We start from the raw sequence: 16,506 nt of genomic DNA, 5'->3' as shown, positions 1-16,506 counted from the left end.
GGTGGCTGAAGTGTTTCAGAGCGGCTTGAATACCATAAAGAAGTAGAGGGGAAGAAGTCATCTGCATTGAAGGAGTATATTCTGGAAGAAGATCGAGGACAACAATGGCCTGGCAGTCTGAGAGATTGACAGCCAAGTGTAATTAATGTCCTTACTTAACTCTAAAGGAGATGGAAAGAGGGATTAGAAATAGCTGCCAGCCGTAGAGACATATAATAGTGTCCAAGAAAGGAAAGGGTTAACTTAGCAATACTGATACAAATAGCAGTAAATCACTCCTGCGTTCCTATTCCTTTATGGCTGAAACGGAAGAGGGGATGGGGGAGAATACTTGTTTATCTGTCTGATTAAAATGCTATATATAATTAGCCATTCCTACTTAAAGACAAAACTAATGTGTTGCTATCTCTGTTATTATGTTACAAATAAAAGGGGTGGTGGTGGTGGTGATGGTGGAAGACTTCATTGTGTGCTGCATCTCTGATCATTTCCAGAGAACCCAAAGCCTTGTGATAAAGTATATCATAAGAGATGTAGTAGGATCTGAAAACTTAGGCAAAAACCTGAATTGTATCAAATATGCAGCTTGGTGTTGCATCCCTCCACCTTCCTAATGGAATCAGTCATGAATGAGTTGGGAATAGTAGAAGAGGAGTATTCTGTCAGTACTACTTTGTGTTGGGATTGAAGGGCATCTGAAAATGATCCCTTTCTCCTCATTCCACATGATCACATACAAATATAGAAGCTTATCCATTCCATTGGGATGGAAAGAATTTTTTTTAAAAAAGGAATAGTTTTTGAAAGTATTCCTCGTGTTCATTGCCTTCTAGAACAGGGTTCCTCAACCTTGGCAAGGTTAAGACGGGTGGACTTCAACTCCCAGAATTCCCCAGCTGGCTGAGTTGAAGTTCACCTGTCTTAAAGTTGCCAAGGTTGAGGAACCCTGTTCTAGAACCTTCAAAATCTCAGTGGTAAAAAGATTTCCAAGTGATGAATCTAAACCGTTGACTCTGGTTTTTATTCTTTGCAGTCCAGTGGTCTGTTGGAAAGAAATTATGTAGAGAGTTGTCCACCAATAGCATAGGTCTCCAAAACCAGAACGGGCAAAATGTGGTGGTGTGCAAGATGCTGGCAAAAGAAAGATCAAGTTAAAATGGTCCCTATACATAGCTGAGGAAAAAAAGAGATTTCACCAAAAAAAAATAAATCTTTAAATGCATCCTTATGGGACAGGCAGGTGAGCCACAGCTCCTCCATTGTAGCCCCCCTCCTTGCTGGTCACATGACCCAGAGTGCAGCCAATGCAGTCTGCTCTGTGCTTCACAGTGCACAGAAAAAACAGCAAGGGAAGAGCAGAATCATGCACACGGGCACCCAGCTCATTATTTCATTGACCGAAATAATGAAGATGTCTCCTATGGCCACAGCTGGCAAAGGGATTGTAAAGGATTCCAGAAGCCTCAGTCTTCATGTTTTCCCTACCTTGTTATTTATCCAACAAGATAAACATAACAAGGAATAAAGTGGATGTTTTCACAGATGTAGAAATAGAATCCAAAACTGGCTCAATATGCTGGTTTGCATAATGTATTTAACCTCAGCAACATGTGGAACAGTGACAAATGATGACTGGCTAATGCTATTTTTTCCAAACAAAATAATCAATTTATATTAAAGTGAAAAGAAACGTTTGATAGCAAAGAAGGAAGAATTTACGTTTGATCTCTACAATAGTAGCCAAGCAGCACAATCTACTGAGAAATCCTTCTCGAAACCCACTGGAATGAATGAGAACCACCAAGAAGCAAAATTATGTCTTCAGGCATAGTTTATTTACTTAATAATTTCCATATATTTCAGCAGGGTTTTCACCAGTTAATAATTTCCTCTGCACATTTTTCATAGAAGTATTCCACCGTAAATATTGGCTTTTTATACAGCAAAGAAAAAGTATCTCTAACTCTTTGTGCCCAAACAGCACCGACAGAATTGCACTGCCTCACCATATAATGCAGTGGAAAAAAGAAAGAATCTTTGTTCTGTGGCTGAGCCGGAGCAGGAAAGGAAAATCTTTTCAATAAAGCACTTATAGATGGCCATTTGATTGTTAGGGAGACAAGTCACATTAGTAAATAGGACACATCCAGAAAATGGACACCAAATAACCATTATATATTTTTCCACATGCACACCACACGTAAATACCTTTTTTGGACATAAGCGAAAAGATAGTTCAGCCTTACATGCATGAGCAACAGTGAACCTTTGGAACAGCTTTGTGGAGCTTTGAAAAGAGAAATAGATGCTTTCAAGCCAGGTAATTCCTTTACCAGAAAGGAGGCTACCCAGGATCTTCACATTGTCTGAAGTAATTATAATTAACTCATCCAAGGTTTGCTGCTCCCTATGTATATAATATTAAATCATACCTTATTGATCCATCCAAAGTAGGACAAACTCATCTAGCAAAATGTTTCAAGCTTGTTAATTCAAACAAGCTCAAGTACTGAATGACATTTAAATTGCGTAGATTTTCTTTCTTTGTGTGGGCTCAACAAAGTAAGTAGCAGTCTGCCTCACCATATATTTCATTGCTTAAGGTTAAGGTTTTTTAGAGTCCAAACTTAGATATATTGCCACATATAATCTCCCTTTTAAAAAAATCTGCACATCTTTTTTTACTTTGAAGAAAAGTTTAAACAACATATAAATTAAGCACAGTTGGACTAGGAATACAGCCTCTTATGTGATCAGAACATTCAGAAAAATATAGTCCCTTAGTGAACAACTTGTATGTTCACAATTTGGTTCTGAACAACATATTTTTCTTCCAGGAAACCTGGTGAAACTAAGTGAAAAAATAAAAATACAGTTTAAAAAAATCAGTGTATTGTTAGAGCTATTGAAACGATTAAAAAGCATATGTTATTACTAGTGCAGGAAATAAACTCTTAAAATAAAAATATATGTTTTCTAAATGACAGAACCATGTTCGTTACTACTATGATTTGTTTTGATTTTTGCTCCCATAAACAGATGTTCTCCAAATATGTGTGCAAGTGCAATCACAATTATGATCTCAAATCCCAGGACAGGTGCAATCAGCTTTTTTTTTTTTTAATCTAATCCTTACTGAGCTTCCATTGAAATTTGGACCACATACATTATTTTGAATCTGCACTGAGAAATCAGATTTAGGTTCAGCACAGCTAGTTCATGTTACCTAAATCTTATGTCAGCTTATCCATAGTGACGATCCTAAAAATGAATAGTAAAGTATGGAATAATTCATGTATCAGAATACCTAAGAGATAAACTCTTCCTGTATATGCTGTAAGAAAGCCAGTTTAGTGTAGTGGTTAAGACTAGAAATTGTGAGGCCATGAGTTCTAGTGCTGCCTTAGGCACAAAGCCAGCTGGGTGACCTTGGGCCAGTCATTCTCTCTCAGCCGTAGGAAAAAAAAATGTCAATGGCAAAGCAGTTCCAAAATCTTGCCAAGAAAACTGCAGGGGCTGGCCCAGGCAGTTGCCAGGAAGGCGCCCAATGCATGCATGATGCTACAACATAATGTCTACAGGTAGTTCTGGGTAACAACAGTAATTGGGACCGGGAACTCCATTGCTAAGCGACACCGTTGTAAAGTGTGATGTCTCATTCCAGCAGTTCCAGTTGTGGTTGTTAGGCAAATCCCACCAGCTGTTACGTGTGATGCCACGTGATCGCCATTTGCAACCTCCTGCCGGCTTCCCCACTGACTTTGCTCGTCAGAAGCCAACAGTGATGGTCGCACATGGTGATCACATGACTGCGGGATGCTGCAGCCATTGTAATTGCGAGCTGGTAGCCAAGTGCCCGAATTGCAATCACATGGCCACAGGGATGCTATGGTAGGCGCAACTTTGAGGACCAGCCATAAGTCATCTCATTCAGCACCCTCATAACTTCAAGCAGTTATGAATGAGTGATTGTTAATCAAGGACTACCTATATTTGGGACACACATCACTGGATACAGAACATCTGGTTTTTTAATATGCAGAAAAAGCTGCCTTTTTCAAGGTTAAACCACTGGTCCATTTAGCCCTGTAATGGCTGGCTTGCTTGTGGCAGTTCTTTGAGGCATTAGATAGAAGTTTTCCCATTCTGCTTCCTGAGGTCTTTTAACTGGAAACGCTGGGGGCTACGCTAGGAACTTAGATACTCTTCTGTTGAGCTATGCTTACTACCAGCCTGAATATCTTTTTTCTTAGATCGCAGATGCATTGCTTTTCCTATGCAGAAAAGAGAAGAAGAGTAATATAAAATGATGCTTAATAAAATTAAGAATAAAAAATGTTTCTGTTAATGCTGCTAAAATATGACCTATATGTATGGATTTTTTTCCCAGACTTCATACTGAACAATCATTACACAGCAGTAGGCTGCTTCGTGACTGTTAGTGAAATGGGCCTAGAATAAATATAGAACATAATGGCCTATTTTTCAATAAATATGTATGCCATTAAGTGATATGCATACTACCCATAATAGTCAGTATCCAAAGAGTTATTTTGATGTGTGCCCAATACATTTCTTGTGCCTGATAGGACTTTAAAAAAAAGTTTTTCAAGTTGAGCATTCAACCTGACATGCCATGGTACAAGCTGGTTTTGAAAATTATCTGTATTTTAAGAACAGGTTGCCTAGGGTATAGGTGGGTATATTCAAGAAGTACAAGCGCAGAGTTCTCTTAGGCAGGTGTAATAGCTGTAGTTGGTTTGGATTCTGGCCATAATCTCCAGGCAGTCAATTTCCTGGCCTGGAAATAAGCAAAACCTTTCCATCTGGGGAAAAACAATAAAGGAAGGCCAATAAGGAATTCTTCCCCCTGACCCAGATCCAGGGTTCAGAACGTAAGGTTATTCCATAAACATTTCTGAGAGAGTGGCTGATGCTTTCCTGGTTCCACAAGCATGCTTTACTTGTTTTTCCTTCATTTTTAGAAAGCAGAACAGTAGAAGCCAGCTTTTCCCCAGTTCTCTAGTGTCTTGGCTAAACAGCATTGCCATTACAGTGAAGAGCTTCACAGTTTTTAAAGCTTTTAATCACATTTTAGAAAAAGTTTGGAAAGCAAGACCAAAGAATCTTAACACTCATGAGCAAAATAAAACAAAATAATTCTATAGAATCCATTGATAATTCAAAGCTCAGGTGCCTTTAAACCACAAGAAGCACTGACCGATCATTGTAATATGAGCAATTGTAGCATGTTTTAATACTAATTTCATGTTGAGTTGTTAGAAGAACTGACTCCTGAGAAAAAGGTTTGGGCAGAAAATGGTCCTTTTTCAGCTGCTGCTGTGGTTGTTTTAGAGAAAGCGATACCAGTCTAGGTTTAGAAGGGATATTGTGAGACATAAATCCTCAGTCGAATGACGGAACTTCCTCTGAAATTGATGACAGTGTTAACAGTGACCATCTCCAGGTCCAACAGAATGTCACGTGGCCCCTTCAGAGGACGAGTCATCACAAGCGTGGCACTGATAGGTCCAGTTTGCTGTGTGGGGAAAGCAAAGGAAAGATTTTGAGGTACTTCAAGCACAGCATGTGGCCAAAAGCTGTCTTCTTAAATATTTGTAACAAAATCATGGCTTTGTTATGGAAGTTGAGATTTATTATTGTTGGTGATTCAAGACTGTGGCCATAATCACCATGAAGAATCCTTATAGTATTATTAAGTGTAATATATAATACTAATCTAAAATGTATTGGTTGGGGGGAAGAGAGTGGCCTGAGTCTGAACTGAGGCCTGCACCAGCAGTTTGCACTGAAAACAAGTTGCCATATCACTTCTTGGCTGTGAATCTACTGCTGGATAAATACTGTGTGAAGACAGAAGACTGTTGCCCACATTGACTGCTGCTTTCTCTGGATACTTCTTTTGATTGACTTCCTTTGTTGACTGCTGCTAATGCTCTACAAGAGTTGGAATAGCAAATAGGATGGATATTTCCCTGCTTCTGGGGAAGGAACAGATTGGGGAAATAACTACCAGTGGCTTATCTCAACAGAAGAGAGGCAGAGCTCAAAAGACATAGTGAGGGAGGGAGGAGTTTAAATACAGTCATTTAAATAACAGATTTTTCACATAGCCCTGGTTCGGTTCTCAGTAGATGCAAATGCCACTTGAAACCAATAGGGCCAGTCTTGGTTTTCACTGACTGTAGAAATTTACTTTCAAAGGTATAGGTGTGTACATTGTTCCCTTCTTCCTTCTTTCCATTGATGGAAGTGTTTTGAGAGGGCAGAAACTACTTTGTCAAAGGCCACTTAAATCTGCAGTGTGGCTGCTGTAAAATTACATCCCTGTCTAGCCCATCATAGTCTTCCTGGGAGAAGACTTTAATTCACTATGTCAAGTTAATTCACCCATGTCAAGGTGAATTAGGGTTCTCAGTTCTGCCTCAGTGCCTATTCTATAGTGCTCAAAAATAAAATATTTATATTGAGTAAGGTAGAAATTCCATCTAACTAATGTCCTTTCCCCAGCTAGCCTGTGGCCCTGGAAAAGTCACAAACAAAATCTTGTTGTGGAGATAACCCCCACGTTTGGTCCAGCACTTGCTAGGTGGAGATAAACCTGCCTGTGAACATCTGAAACTGCTTTTTTCTTTATCTCTGCTAATGGGCACTCATGGATTTATCTAGTGTTCTTAAAAATATGGATATTTTTGTGATTATGTTACTGTTCAAACAGGCTAAGAAAATGTATGACAGGCTAGTATATTATTAATGGAGCTTTTTACATTATTGTATAGGATGATCATCATCATCGTGGTTTGAACATAATATAGTACATGGATATAGTAGTGCTGAGTGAATCAGCACCAGTTCATTAAAACATGGTTTTAAGTTGTAAATATTTTTAAAAGTATAATTTTAAGAATTTTTAAAGTTGTAACACATAAACTTTTCAAAAAAACCCTTAAAAATAATATGGATTACAGGTAGTCCTCACTTAACGACCATTTGTTTAACGGTTTGAAGTTACAGTGGCCTTCAAAAAGTGCTTTACAACCTGTACTCGCACTTACGAGCATTGCAAACAATTGCACCACCCCCATGGTCATGTTATCATGATTTGCAACTTTTTTTATGATAGTTGTTAAGTGAACCACCATGGATGTTAAGTGAATTCTGGCAAAAAAGTCCATTGGAGATACTTTTCATTTAGTGATCATGTGATTTGTTTAACAACTGCAGTGATTTGCTTAATGACCATTATAAAAATGGTCTTAAAATCAGGTCCAGTTATATGGTGACTCACTTAATGACCACCCCACATAACGACCAGTTTTCCAGTCCCTATTGTGGTTGTTAAGTGAGGACTACCTGTATTAAAAAAAAATGAAAGGATCTGTCCTTAAATTCCACTCACCCGCATATAGAATTCTCTGCCTTCATTTCCTGATTTGATCTGAAAGATGTAATAAGCACCAGGGTAGCGTGAGGTTGCTTGCATCTGAAATATGTCGGAGGGCACAGTACGTCCTGATACATCCATGTCCCTGTACAGGATGGTGAATGGCTGGTCTCTACAGCTAGGATTTTCAGTTGGACATATACAATGACTGACAGAACAAAAAGAAGCATATTATTATTGTTGGTGGTGATCACACAGTCAGCCAGATATTTAGACTGGATTTGGCATTTTTATCCAGCCCTTCCCAAAGAGCTAGGATAGGCAGATGTTGTTGTTTGATGGTGTTAAAGGTATCATCGCAGGATGTAAGCTGTTCCAAGTAAAGCTACCCTTTGCTATTGACTGATGGTGATTTTGTCAATGACAATGGTTTTCAAGTGGTGCTCCAGATGCTTTGGGATTTTGCACTCAAGGTGCCTGTTACTATTGGTACTATCTTTGCTGTCTTTTGCCACAGGCGTTCTATTTTATTATTATGGTTGGTCGCACAGCCAGATGTTTAAACTGGATTTGGCATTTTTATATTATTTATTTATTTATTTATTTCTATACCACCCTCAGAAGCAGTCCTACAGACTAATCTTTCCAAAAACTCTGTCCCTCGGAAGTGTTAGATAAAACCATGGTGGTTGGGGTTGGTGGGAACTATGGCACAGTACATCTGTATGGCAGCAGGTTGGAGAAGGCTATTTTACAGTTATGTGAGAATAAATCACATTGGACTCAGTGGGGCTTTTGATGTATTAGATGACATTAATAAAGCTTCCTGAATTTATTCTAGTGTGCATTTTGGTGAACTGCTATTGCTAGGTATTATTTCATACCTGTTATTATTTTTGATGTTATAAACAAATTATTATAAGCAAATAAGAATTCTATTTTCTGTGTTGCTTAACAGCAAGCAAATGAGTGCTATTTTTATGCTGAGATAGTTAAGTCTTTATGTAGCTGTTTTGATGTTTTAAAATTTTATTTTGTAGTTCATTGATCTATACATTTTGCAAATGGTCTAAAAACTTGGTCACTGGGTGATATAAAAATATAAGGAATAATATAAATAATAAATTATTGCAGAACATAAAATAATTGTTTTTATTTCATGAATAAGATGACAATCCTTGTTATAATGTAATATGCATGATAGAAAAAAATGAAACTAAGGAAGTATGTCAAGTTTATTCCATAATTGATCTAATCTAAATTGGGATGCACAAATAATTTGACCATAAATTGTTGTAAAAATATTTATAGTTTGAATTCATGAACCTTAACTGTATTGTCTGAAGAAATAGGATTTTTTTTAAATGTTATTTTCCATTCCTTTTGTTCTAATGTTTCCCTGGCTGTTTAATTATGTATAGGGCACAACATTTCCAACTTTGAAAAGTGACTAGAGATGACTTTACCTTGTAGGGCCTATAATAAAGGGAGGGAGATAAGCAACACATAAACAACTGACTTATGAAATGTCTCTAATTAAAAGGTCAACTTTAAAGGGGAGCAATGATAATGATAAATGCTCCTATTATCTCATAAGCACTTTTTCTATTTTAATTGTAAATAGCTGAGTACCCTGCCACCTGGTGACCTGATAGGGAATTATGTTATATTTTATGATAGATAAAGCAAGAAAGAAGATAGCTGTCTTCCTAACTCCAGTGTAAATACATCCACTGTATTTTGTGCATCACCTTGTAATTCTTTGATTAAGAATTCTATTTCTAAGATCAATACAGTATATGTTGCAAGGTATTCTGACTGCTGTTGCAGTCAAGAATGGGAAGCTATTGTTTTGCTCCCAAACGTGGTTTCACATATGCAAAAACAGTTTGCAGGTATAGAATATTTTGGCCTTGACCTTTGACTGGAACAAGAAATGGGAAAATTAATAAACAACAACAGTTTTTGCCATTGAGCATTTCCATTCTGAGAGGAGAAAACATGAAGGAAATACCATGAAATTATGGAAAATTACAAACCATGCTGACAAGTATTTTGTATATTTGAAATACTATTCTAGAAAGGCATGCACACCATGAAAACTGCATTTTTACCTATTGGCTATTTCATACATTACGCCACAAGAAACTGGATTTGGCAATGAGTATGCACTTAACAGGTGGCTATCTAGTCCTAGATATCTTTAGGAAATATATATTTTCAGTCATTGGACAGTTTCATATTAAGTGCCTTTTTCAAAAATAATGGGGAAATGCATCCTAAAATCAAGATCGTATAAGGCCAGCAACAAAAAACAGCAGCTGCAGTCTGAAAAGTAACCCAGCACTATATAATGTGCTCCATGGAGAAAATTATTGCCCTCATTTTTTCTATTAATATATTACCCACTTTTCATTGATCAGGATATAAGGATCCTCGCATCTTACTGGGTCTAGGCATTTGAATCCTCCTTGGACATTAAAACATGTTTGCTGCACGGTACAAGTGTGATTCCCAACCTCACATTCATTAACATCTAAAATGAAGAAAAAAACACAAAGAATGTGGCATTGTAATAAATGTGCTAGTACACATTGTTCAGTTCATAATATAAACAAAAGTTTATGAGCCCGTAGGATGAAAGGCTGGGGGTCTCACACTTCTGGGTCTACATATCCTGGCCTTTGAATGGCAGCCTGGTGGTTTGGGCTGTAGCACATACCTTCCGGTGTCTCACTTGGCAATCTCCCCTTAACCCCTTCTGTAAAAGAGACAGGGATCCTACAATCTGTACCCTTTTTGGTGGGTAAAAGGGTAAAAGTGAAAGAAAAATGAAAGAAGTTATATCATGCAGCCTCCTGACCTAGCAGAGTAAAAGCCTTTGACTAGAGGATTTCAGCCCTTCCTTGGGAGACAGAGCAATCTCACAAGAGATAAACAAATAAATTTTATTTAACAATACAAGGGATGAAATATTAAAACAAATAATTCTTTAAGAATGCAACAATTCAATACTGGAAATAAAACAACTGTAATGTGCATTCAGATCACAAGATCACGATGGTTTATTACACTTTGCTTATTCTTTGCCTGGAGCAAGACTATAAATTTCAGTAGAAAGGCTGTAAGATAACTGGTTAAAATGTCAACCTATTTCTGTGAAATAAAACAGACTCTTGAAATAGGTCTTCTCCTGCTTCTCTTTACTTGGATTATCCTTTTTTCTGGAAATTCCAATAAGTTAATCCCGGGGGAAGCTGTTGAACCCCACTCATTTCTGGTTTGGTTTAGCAACTTTTCCTCAATATCCTTCCTTCCATTCTGTCCCTAATTTCCAAAAGGCCTCAAATTTCATAAATCCAGCAAAGAGGATGTGATTCCTTTGTATATGATCTAAAGCCTGGCTGAGTCTTACAGCTTGTAGTTTGAATCTCTGGCACAGCTGCTGGGAGGTTGTAAGTGGCAGAGCTTTAACAGTCCTACAAGATAGTCCGCCTCCAAGATATGACACTTAGCACGTTTAGGAGAGTCTTTCCCAAACCATTGCCCAGTGCCTTTGGCTATATTGAATTCTAATTCCTGTCCTCAGGCAACAGTGATAGCAATGAAGCTTACTGGGCATCCTTAGGGAACTTATGCACTCACAGCCTAATCTATCTGATGTGACTGTTGTGAGACTAAAATGGAATTACATACTGAAGTCTTGAGGTCTTCAAAAGGCTGGTGAGATGTGATTTGAGCAAAAATAAAACATGTTTCCATTATACATAATATTGGACAATGAAGCTTTCTGGTGTGTGAGAGAAAGAACATTCCTGAGAACAGTAACTGATCAATGATCAATAAAGCAGATTTTATAGCTATAGCAGAAAGGAAATTATTTACAGGAAGAAGAGTAAAGAAATATGCTTTCTCTGACTATGTTAGGAAATAAGGCAGAAGAGAGATCTCAGATTAGCACTCTTAAATAAGGAGCAAGCAGAATGATAAAGAGGGAAGATAGAGAAAATCTTTAACTTTTTATCTGCAACCGGCTGCCCACTTGTGGTCAGTAGGTCATGAGGTGCTGAAGAGTCAGTGTTATTGGATTTGGACCTCCAGTACAAAAGGCATTGAATGAACACAGCTTAACTCTCCATTTTGAGAATGATCGGATTTCCAAAGAAGTTACTTAACATTACTTACAAAAAACTGCTAACAACTTCTCTCACTCTCTCTCTTTTCTGCACTTCTGATAGTTTGTCACATAGTACATTTTAAAAAATCATTGCTCTGTCTCTTATCTAACAACTGGCAAACTAAAATAAAAATACTTGTTTTCTTGCTAATTTTCATTGACAGGTAGTTGGGAACTAATAGCTGAAAGATGATCCATGATGTTTGCTGGCTTTTGCGGCCAAAATAGAATTAGGACTAGCATTCTCCAGAATGTCCATCTGTGTAGGAGAGGAAATACTTTGTATAAATGAAATATGCTTTGCAGAAAAAAGATATGTCATAAATGACTGAAAGAATGAACCTTAAGAGATCCAAGTGGATTCTGCTTGCTCTTAGGGAAAACTGCTGCTAATATAATTTGTGAAATATCTGGGTAATATCATCTACTACACAGTCTTGAAATATGTCTTTCAGTTTGTAAGCCAGTATATTTTTGGCAAAAAAAAAAAAAAAGAACTTTTGGCTGATTGTTACATGTCTTAATGCACCAGACAAGAGGGATATATTCGTAAATCATTACATTTACGGTAGATAAGAGAGAAACTGACAAGGTCAATCTTACATGTAGAAATGCTAAATATAAAGCAGCAAACTAACTCACCAACCTACTTTGAAGTCTCCACAAACTGTACTGAGTTTTTAAATACATGTTTTTTTTGTCACAGTTTCCAGGAAGATACTTGAAAAAAGTTTTTGAAGGCTGTGCTTGGGCATAATTTTACTCTAAAGAGAAGAACTTAAGAGAGAGGACTATCAGGTTTCAATAAAGGATCCTTACCACCCTCTATGTTTGCTTGCCTCTTTCAGCCAGTCTGCCAATGTAACCAGCTGAGTTAATGGAGAACTGCAGTAATTAATAAACTGTCATGGCTGGTTGATCCTTATGAGGCTAGCTCACTCTGGTTCATTCCATATTATTGCATATTATGAACATGGGTTCATAATATAGTACTAACTTGGGCTAGGTTCTGTGAAAGGTGTTGCTTTGGTCCGCAGACTTTGTATTTTGCTCATCCAAGCTTTATTGTCTGGCTGTGTGGGTCTTAGATGTAGTTTGGAAAACCCCAAAACAGTTGTCCTAGGGGACTTCATGATTCATGCTGAGAGCTGCCTTAAAGATTCAGCTCGGGACTAGAATGCTTACTTCTCTGCGTCCTCTGCATCTGCAAAGAACAGGACAGCATTGCCATTCCACAGACTGTTAAGGATCTCCTCTATCAATATTTGGAGGGAGGGAGCTGATAGATGCTGTGAGCAATTTATAACATTCTTTGCAGATACTGTAGGTTGACCAGATCTGTTCTGTCTCAGCTTGGATTCCAATGTTAGGGCAAGTCATATGGGTATAACTTTGGCAGCGGCATGCATTTATATTTCCTTTATTTTTCCAGTTTGTAGAAGTAAATAGGGAGTGTGGAGAGATGAGGGCCATTACTTGTGCAGTTGACCTTTCTCTTTCCTTCTGTGATGGACCCTCCTGTGAAGGGTTTTCATCGTAAGTTAAAAACTTACCTGTCTACCCAAGTCTTCTGTTGGTTTCCATATTTTCCTTTTTATTATATGCCCTAATTACTGTTATTATTTATTAATTTAGTTTTAGTGCTTTAATCATTTCAGGGTTTTGGCGTTTCTACCTTTTTCCTTATTTTTAGTATATTATAATGATTTTTATGCTAATTTCTTCAACTTTTTAATTGAAAAGTGGTATAGAAATACAGCAAATAATTATATTAAAAATAAGCATACACACAGCTCTCAGAGAAAATATTATTTATATCCCACTTTTCATTCAGGAACTCAAGGCAGCATACATAGAACTCTTCCTCCTATTTTTCCCATAATAATCCTGTGAGGTAGGTTTGGCTGAGAGAGGGTGACTGGTCCAGATTCACCCAGCAAGCTTCATGGTTGAGTATAGACTAAAACCTGGGTTTGCCCACTCCTAGCTCAACACTTTAACCACTACACTACACTGAGTTTCATTTAGCATTACCAGAGGTCAGGAGAGTCCAGATGGAGAAAAAGGTCAAGATGATGGTCACAGTGATGTGATCAAAGCTCTGCACATAAAAAAAACAGGCAGAGCTTTGATTATACCATGGTAGCTGACATCTCTCACCATGCCCTGCAGACACCCCTAACAGAGGCTGAGCTTTCACTACAAGTCTTATACGTGTAGTCCCCAGTTTAAAAACGAGTTCCATTCCAAGGTCTGTCCTTAAGTTGAGTTTGTATGTAAGCTGGAACAGTATTATTGTATAATACTGTATAAGTAGTAGTATATAATTAACTCAAACCATTGTATATTGAACTTGAATTTTGCTACAGTAGGCTCTGTTCTTAACTATGGGTCATCCTTAAACTGGATGTTCTTAATTCAGGGACTACCTGTACTATCCTTTCTCAGTTTGGATATAAACTTATGAACAATTATTTATCTGGAAATTTTAACTGTGCTGTTTAGTTAAGGCTTAGCTACACCAGCTGCATTGATTCTTAGAGGAAGAAAGGCAATAAGCCTACTGATCCTGGCCTCTTGTTAAATAAGAAATAGAAAATTTAGGAACTACTGGTATACCCACATGAAGGCTATGTACAGATTAGTCTTATATTTATATCCAGCTTAAATTCAGTAAACAAACAAAGGGTAAGGAACCTACGAAAAGGAAGCTGTATTATAATAGTTTAGTTCTGCCAAGTAAGTCAATCAACGGTTTTTTTGAAATGTGCTCACCAGAGGGAAGTACTCACAGATACTTGGCAGAGTGTTTTAAAAAGTTATCTGCTATTCAAAGCTAGTAAATAAGAATACCATTTGTATAGAATCAGCTTTCTCTAATAAGCCTTCCCTACTGGAAAATATGATACAATATACAAAATACAATAGGTGTAGAAAAGCATCACAGGACCCATTAGGTGACCTTTAGCTGCTCGGAAAATAGTTGGTTAGGCCAGAAAAGCCATTAACTTTGAAACACTGCTCACTTAGCTATGCTTCAAGCAATATTGTGTAATACCTCTCAACACTGTCTTTTTGTAGTAGAGTCTGCAAAACCCGATTCTCTTATGCATTACTATCACTACCACTACTACTACTACTATTTCCAGAAGAGTAATACTGGTTTATTTAGTCTCTGATTTTATTTAAAAGACAAAACTTGTGGAATATTCTTACCTTGGCATCGAGTGTCCTCAAGAAGAACATAACCAGCAGGGCAGAAACAGTAGTAACTACCTGGCTGATTAACACATTCATGCTGACAGAGAAATTCTGAGAAGCTGCATTCATCCATATCTGCAAATGTAAGAATATGAAAAAGTTTGCTCCTTCTTGGTAGAATTGCTGTTACTTGTTATCTAAAATTGCTGCTAGTTAATATGGATTAGAGCTCCTTAAAAACTGTTGTAATGATGCTTCATAATTGTTTGGATTTCAGTTGGGGTCAGGCTCATAGAAAACCACGACCTACCATGTAATCTCAGATAAGCCTGCATGGAGAAACAACTTCCCATCTCCTATCATCTTGATGGTGCTTTTCTATACGTCATGTTCCTCATTATATAGTATAATTTCCTGAAATAGTGGTTTTAATCTTCCTAATTATTTTTCTCTGTTCTGCTTACAGAATAGATTTACACATGAACCATTCATTTTCTGTGTACTAATATCTTGTACTTGAGGCTCATATGCTTTCTAAAATTCTCTCTCCTGGAAAAGGGATTCTGGTTTGTATAAATTATTCTGTAAAACAGCCTTCCATAACCTGGTGCCCTCCTGATGTGCCCATGCTGACTGGCAATTCTTGGAACTTACGTTTCAGCACATCTGGAGCACAGCAGGTTGGGAAAGGCACAAAAAACTTCTGAACATAAATAATTCAATGTAGGGTCTATGAAGGGCTACTCAAGTAAAGGATTTCACAATATTGTGATGATTATGCAATCTTCACAAAGTTTGATGGACTCCAGATGCAAATATGTGTTATTTGATACATTTGGGGAGAAGAGGCATATAGGACCAGAGCCATTTTAATGCATAATCCAACTGAGAAAAAGGCAGTAACAGTTTAAGCCGCTAATAACTTTTGACAATAGGACAGAGGAAACTAAGACAGTCAACTGCATTTTCTTTCTTCTTTGGGCTCCTGGAATTAAATCTGACTAGCAGAAATTTATTTTCTGGTAATAAAGAAAAACAAACCCTCCAGCCTGCAGATGCCATATCTAAGACCAGTTTGAAGATACTGTGTCAAAAAGATGCTAGAGTCTCTTTTTTAATAATTAATCTCTGTTTTTCTACTGGATTAAAAAATATAAAAAATGTTTAAGAAATGCATATATATATAATGTTATCATTGCCATCCTGAATCAATTCCCTTATGGACCGTAATCAACCACACTGTTCCAGTGCAGTTTGGTAGGTAGATTTTGTTCTACTTCCCGCTCTAGGGCTGAAAGAGAATGGCATTTATATGTGCTAGTATTCCTAAATTTATGAATGGAAATGAGTTTGGGGCAAAAGCAAAGACATTTAAGTAAAGGAAAACTGTTTTAAACCTGTGGGCAAGGCCTATATTATTTTTTATTCAAAAATAATATGAGCATTTTGGTTTGGCACATAGACATAGTAATCCTTGGACTGTATATTTAATGAAATCAGATTCTGGAAAAAGGAATGTATATGTATATATGTATATTTATTTTTTTGCCCAAATAAGAAAACGAGTGGCTTCATCCTGGGGTGATGTGCCAAAAATAAATATTTAAGATGGGTTGTGCTAATTCTTGATCCAGCACATCATGGAATAAATGTTAATGTGGGAAGATGAAGGGGTCAGACGTCCTTCTCTAGGGCTGGGTCTTAGTCCTTTTGAAATGGTCTA

General features: G+C 37.3%; 1 protein-coding gene and 1 long non-coding RNA gene across 3 annotated transcripts in view; one reads left to right on the top strand and one right to left on the bottom strand.

Annotated features, from left to right (window-relative positions):
• LOC112542082 (uncharacterized) overlaps positions 1-16,506 on the top strand; it is a 68,617-nt gene that overhangs the window by 23,192 nt on the left and 28,919 nt on the right. The window lies entirely within an intron of this gene.
• The window catches only part of FBLN5 (fibulin 5), a 55,462-nt gene continuing 40,763 nt past the window's right edge, over positions 1,808-16,506 (bottom strand). The window contains exons 8-11 of the mRNA XM_007439512.4: positions 14,799-14,918; positions 9,815-9,941; positions 7,421-7,613; positions 1,808-5,539 (exon numbers count right to left, since the gene is read on the bottom strand). Coding sequence (XP_007439574.1) covers positions 5,378-5,539; positions 7,421-7,613; positions 9,815-9,941; positions 14,799-14,918 — 602 coding nt within the window. The 3' untranslated portion in view covers positions 1,808-5,377. The remainder of the gene's footprint in view (positions 5,540-7,420; positions 7,614-9,814; positions 9,942-14,798; positions 14,919-16,506) is intronic.

This window comes from Python bivittatus, unplaced genomic scaffold (assembly GCF_059951505.1).
Source record: "Python bivittatus isolate LINGU-HERP-01145 unplaced genomic scaffold, Pbiv_v1 ctg000480_np1212, whole genome shotgun sequence".
NCBI classification, from domain to species: Eukaryota; Metazoa; Chordata; class Lepidosauria; order Squamata; family Pythonidae; genus Python; species Python bivittatus.
The sequence above is the reverse complement of the archived record's forward strand: the minus strand, read 5'-3'. Positions and strand labels throughout refer to the sequence as shown.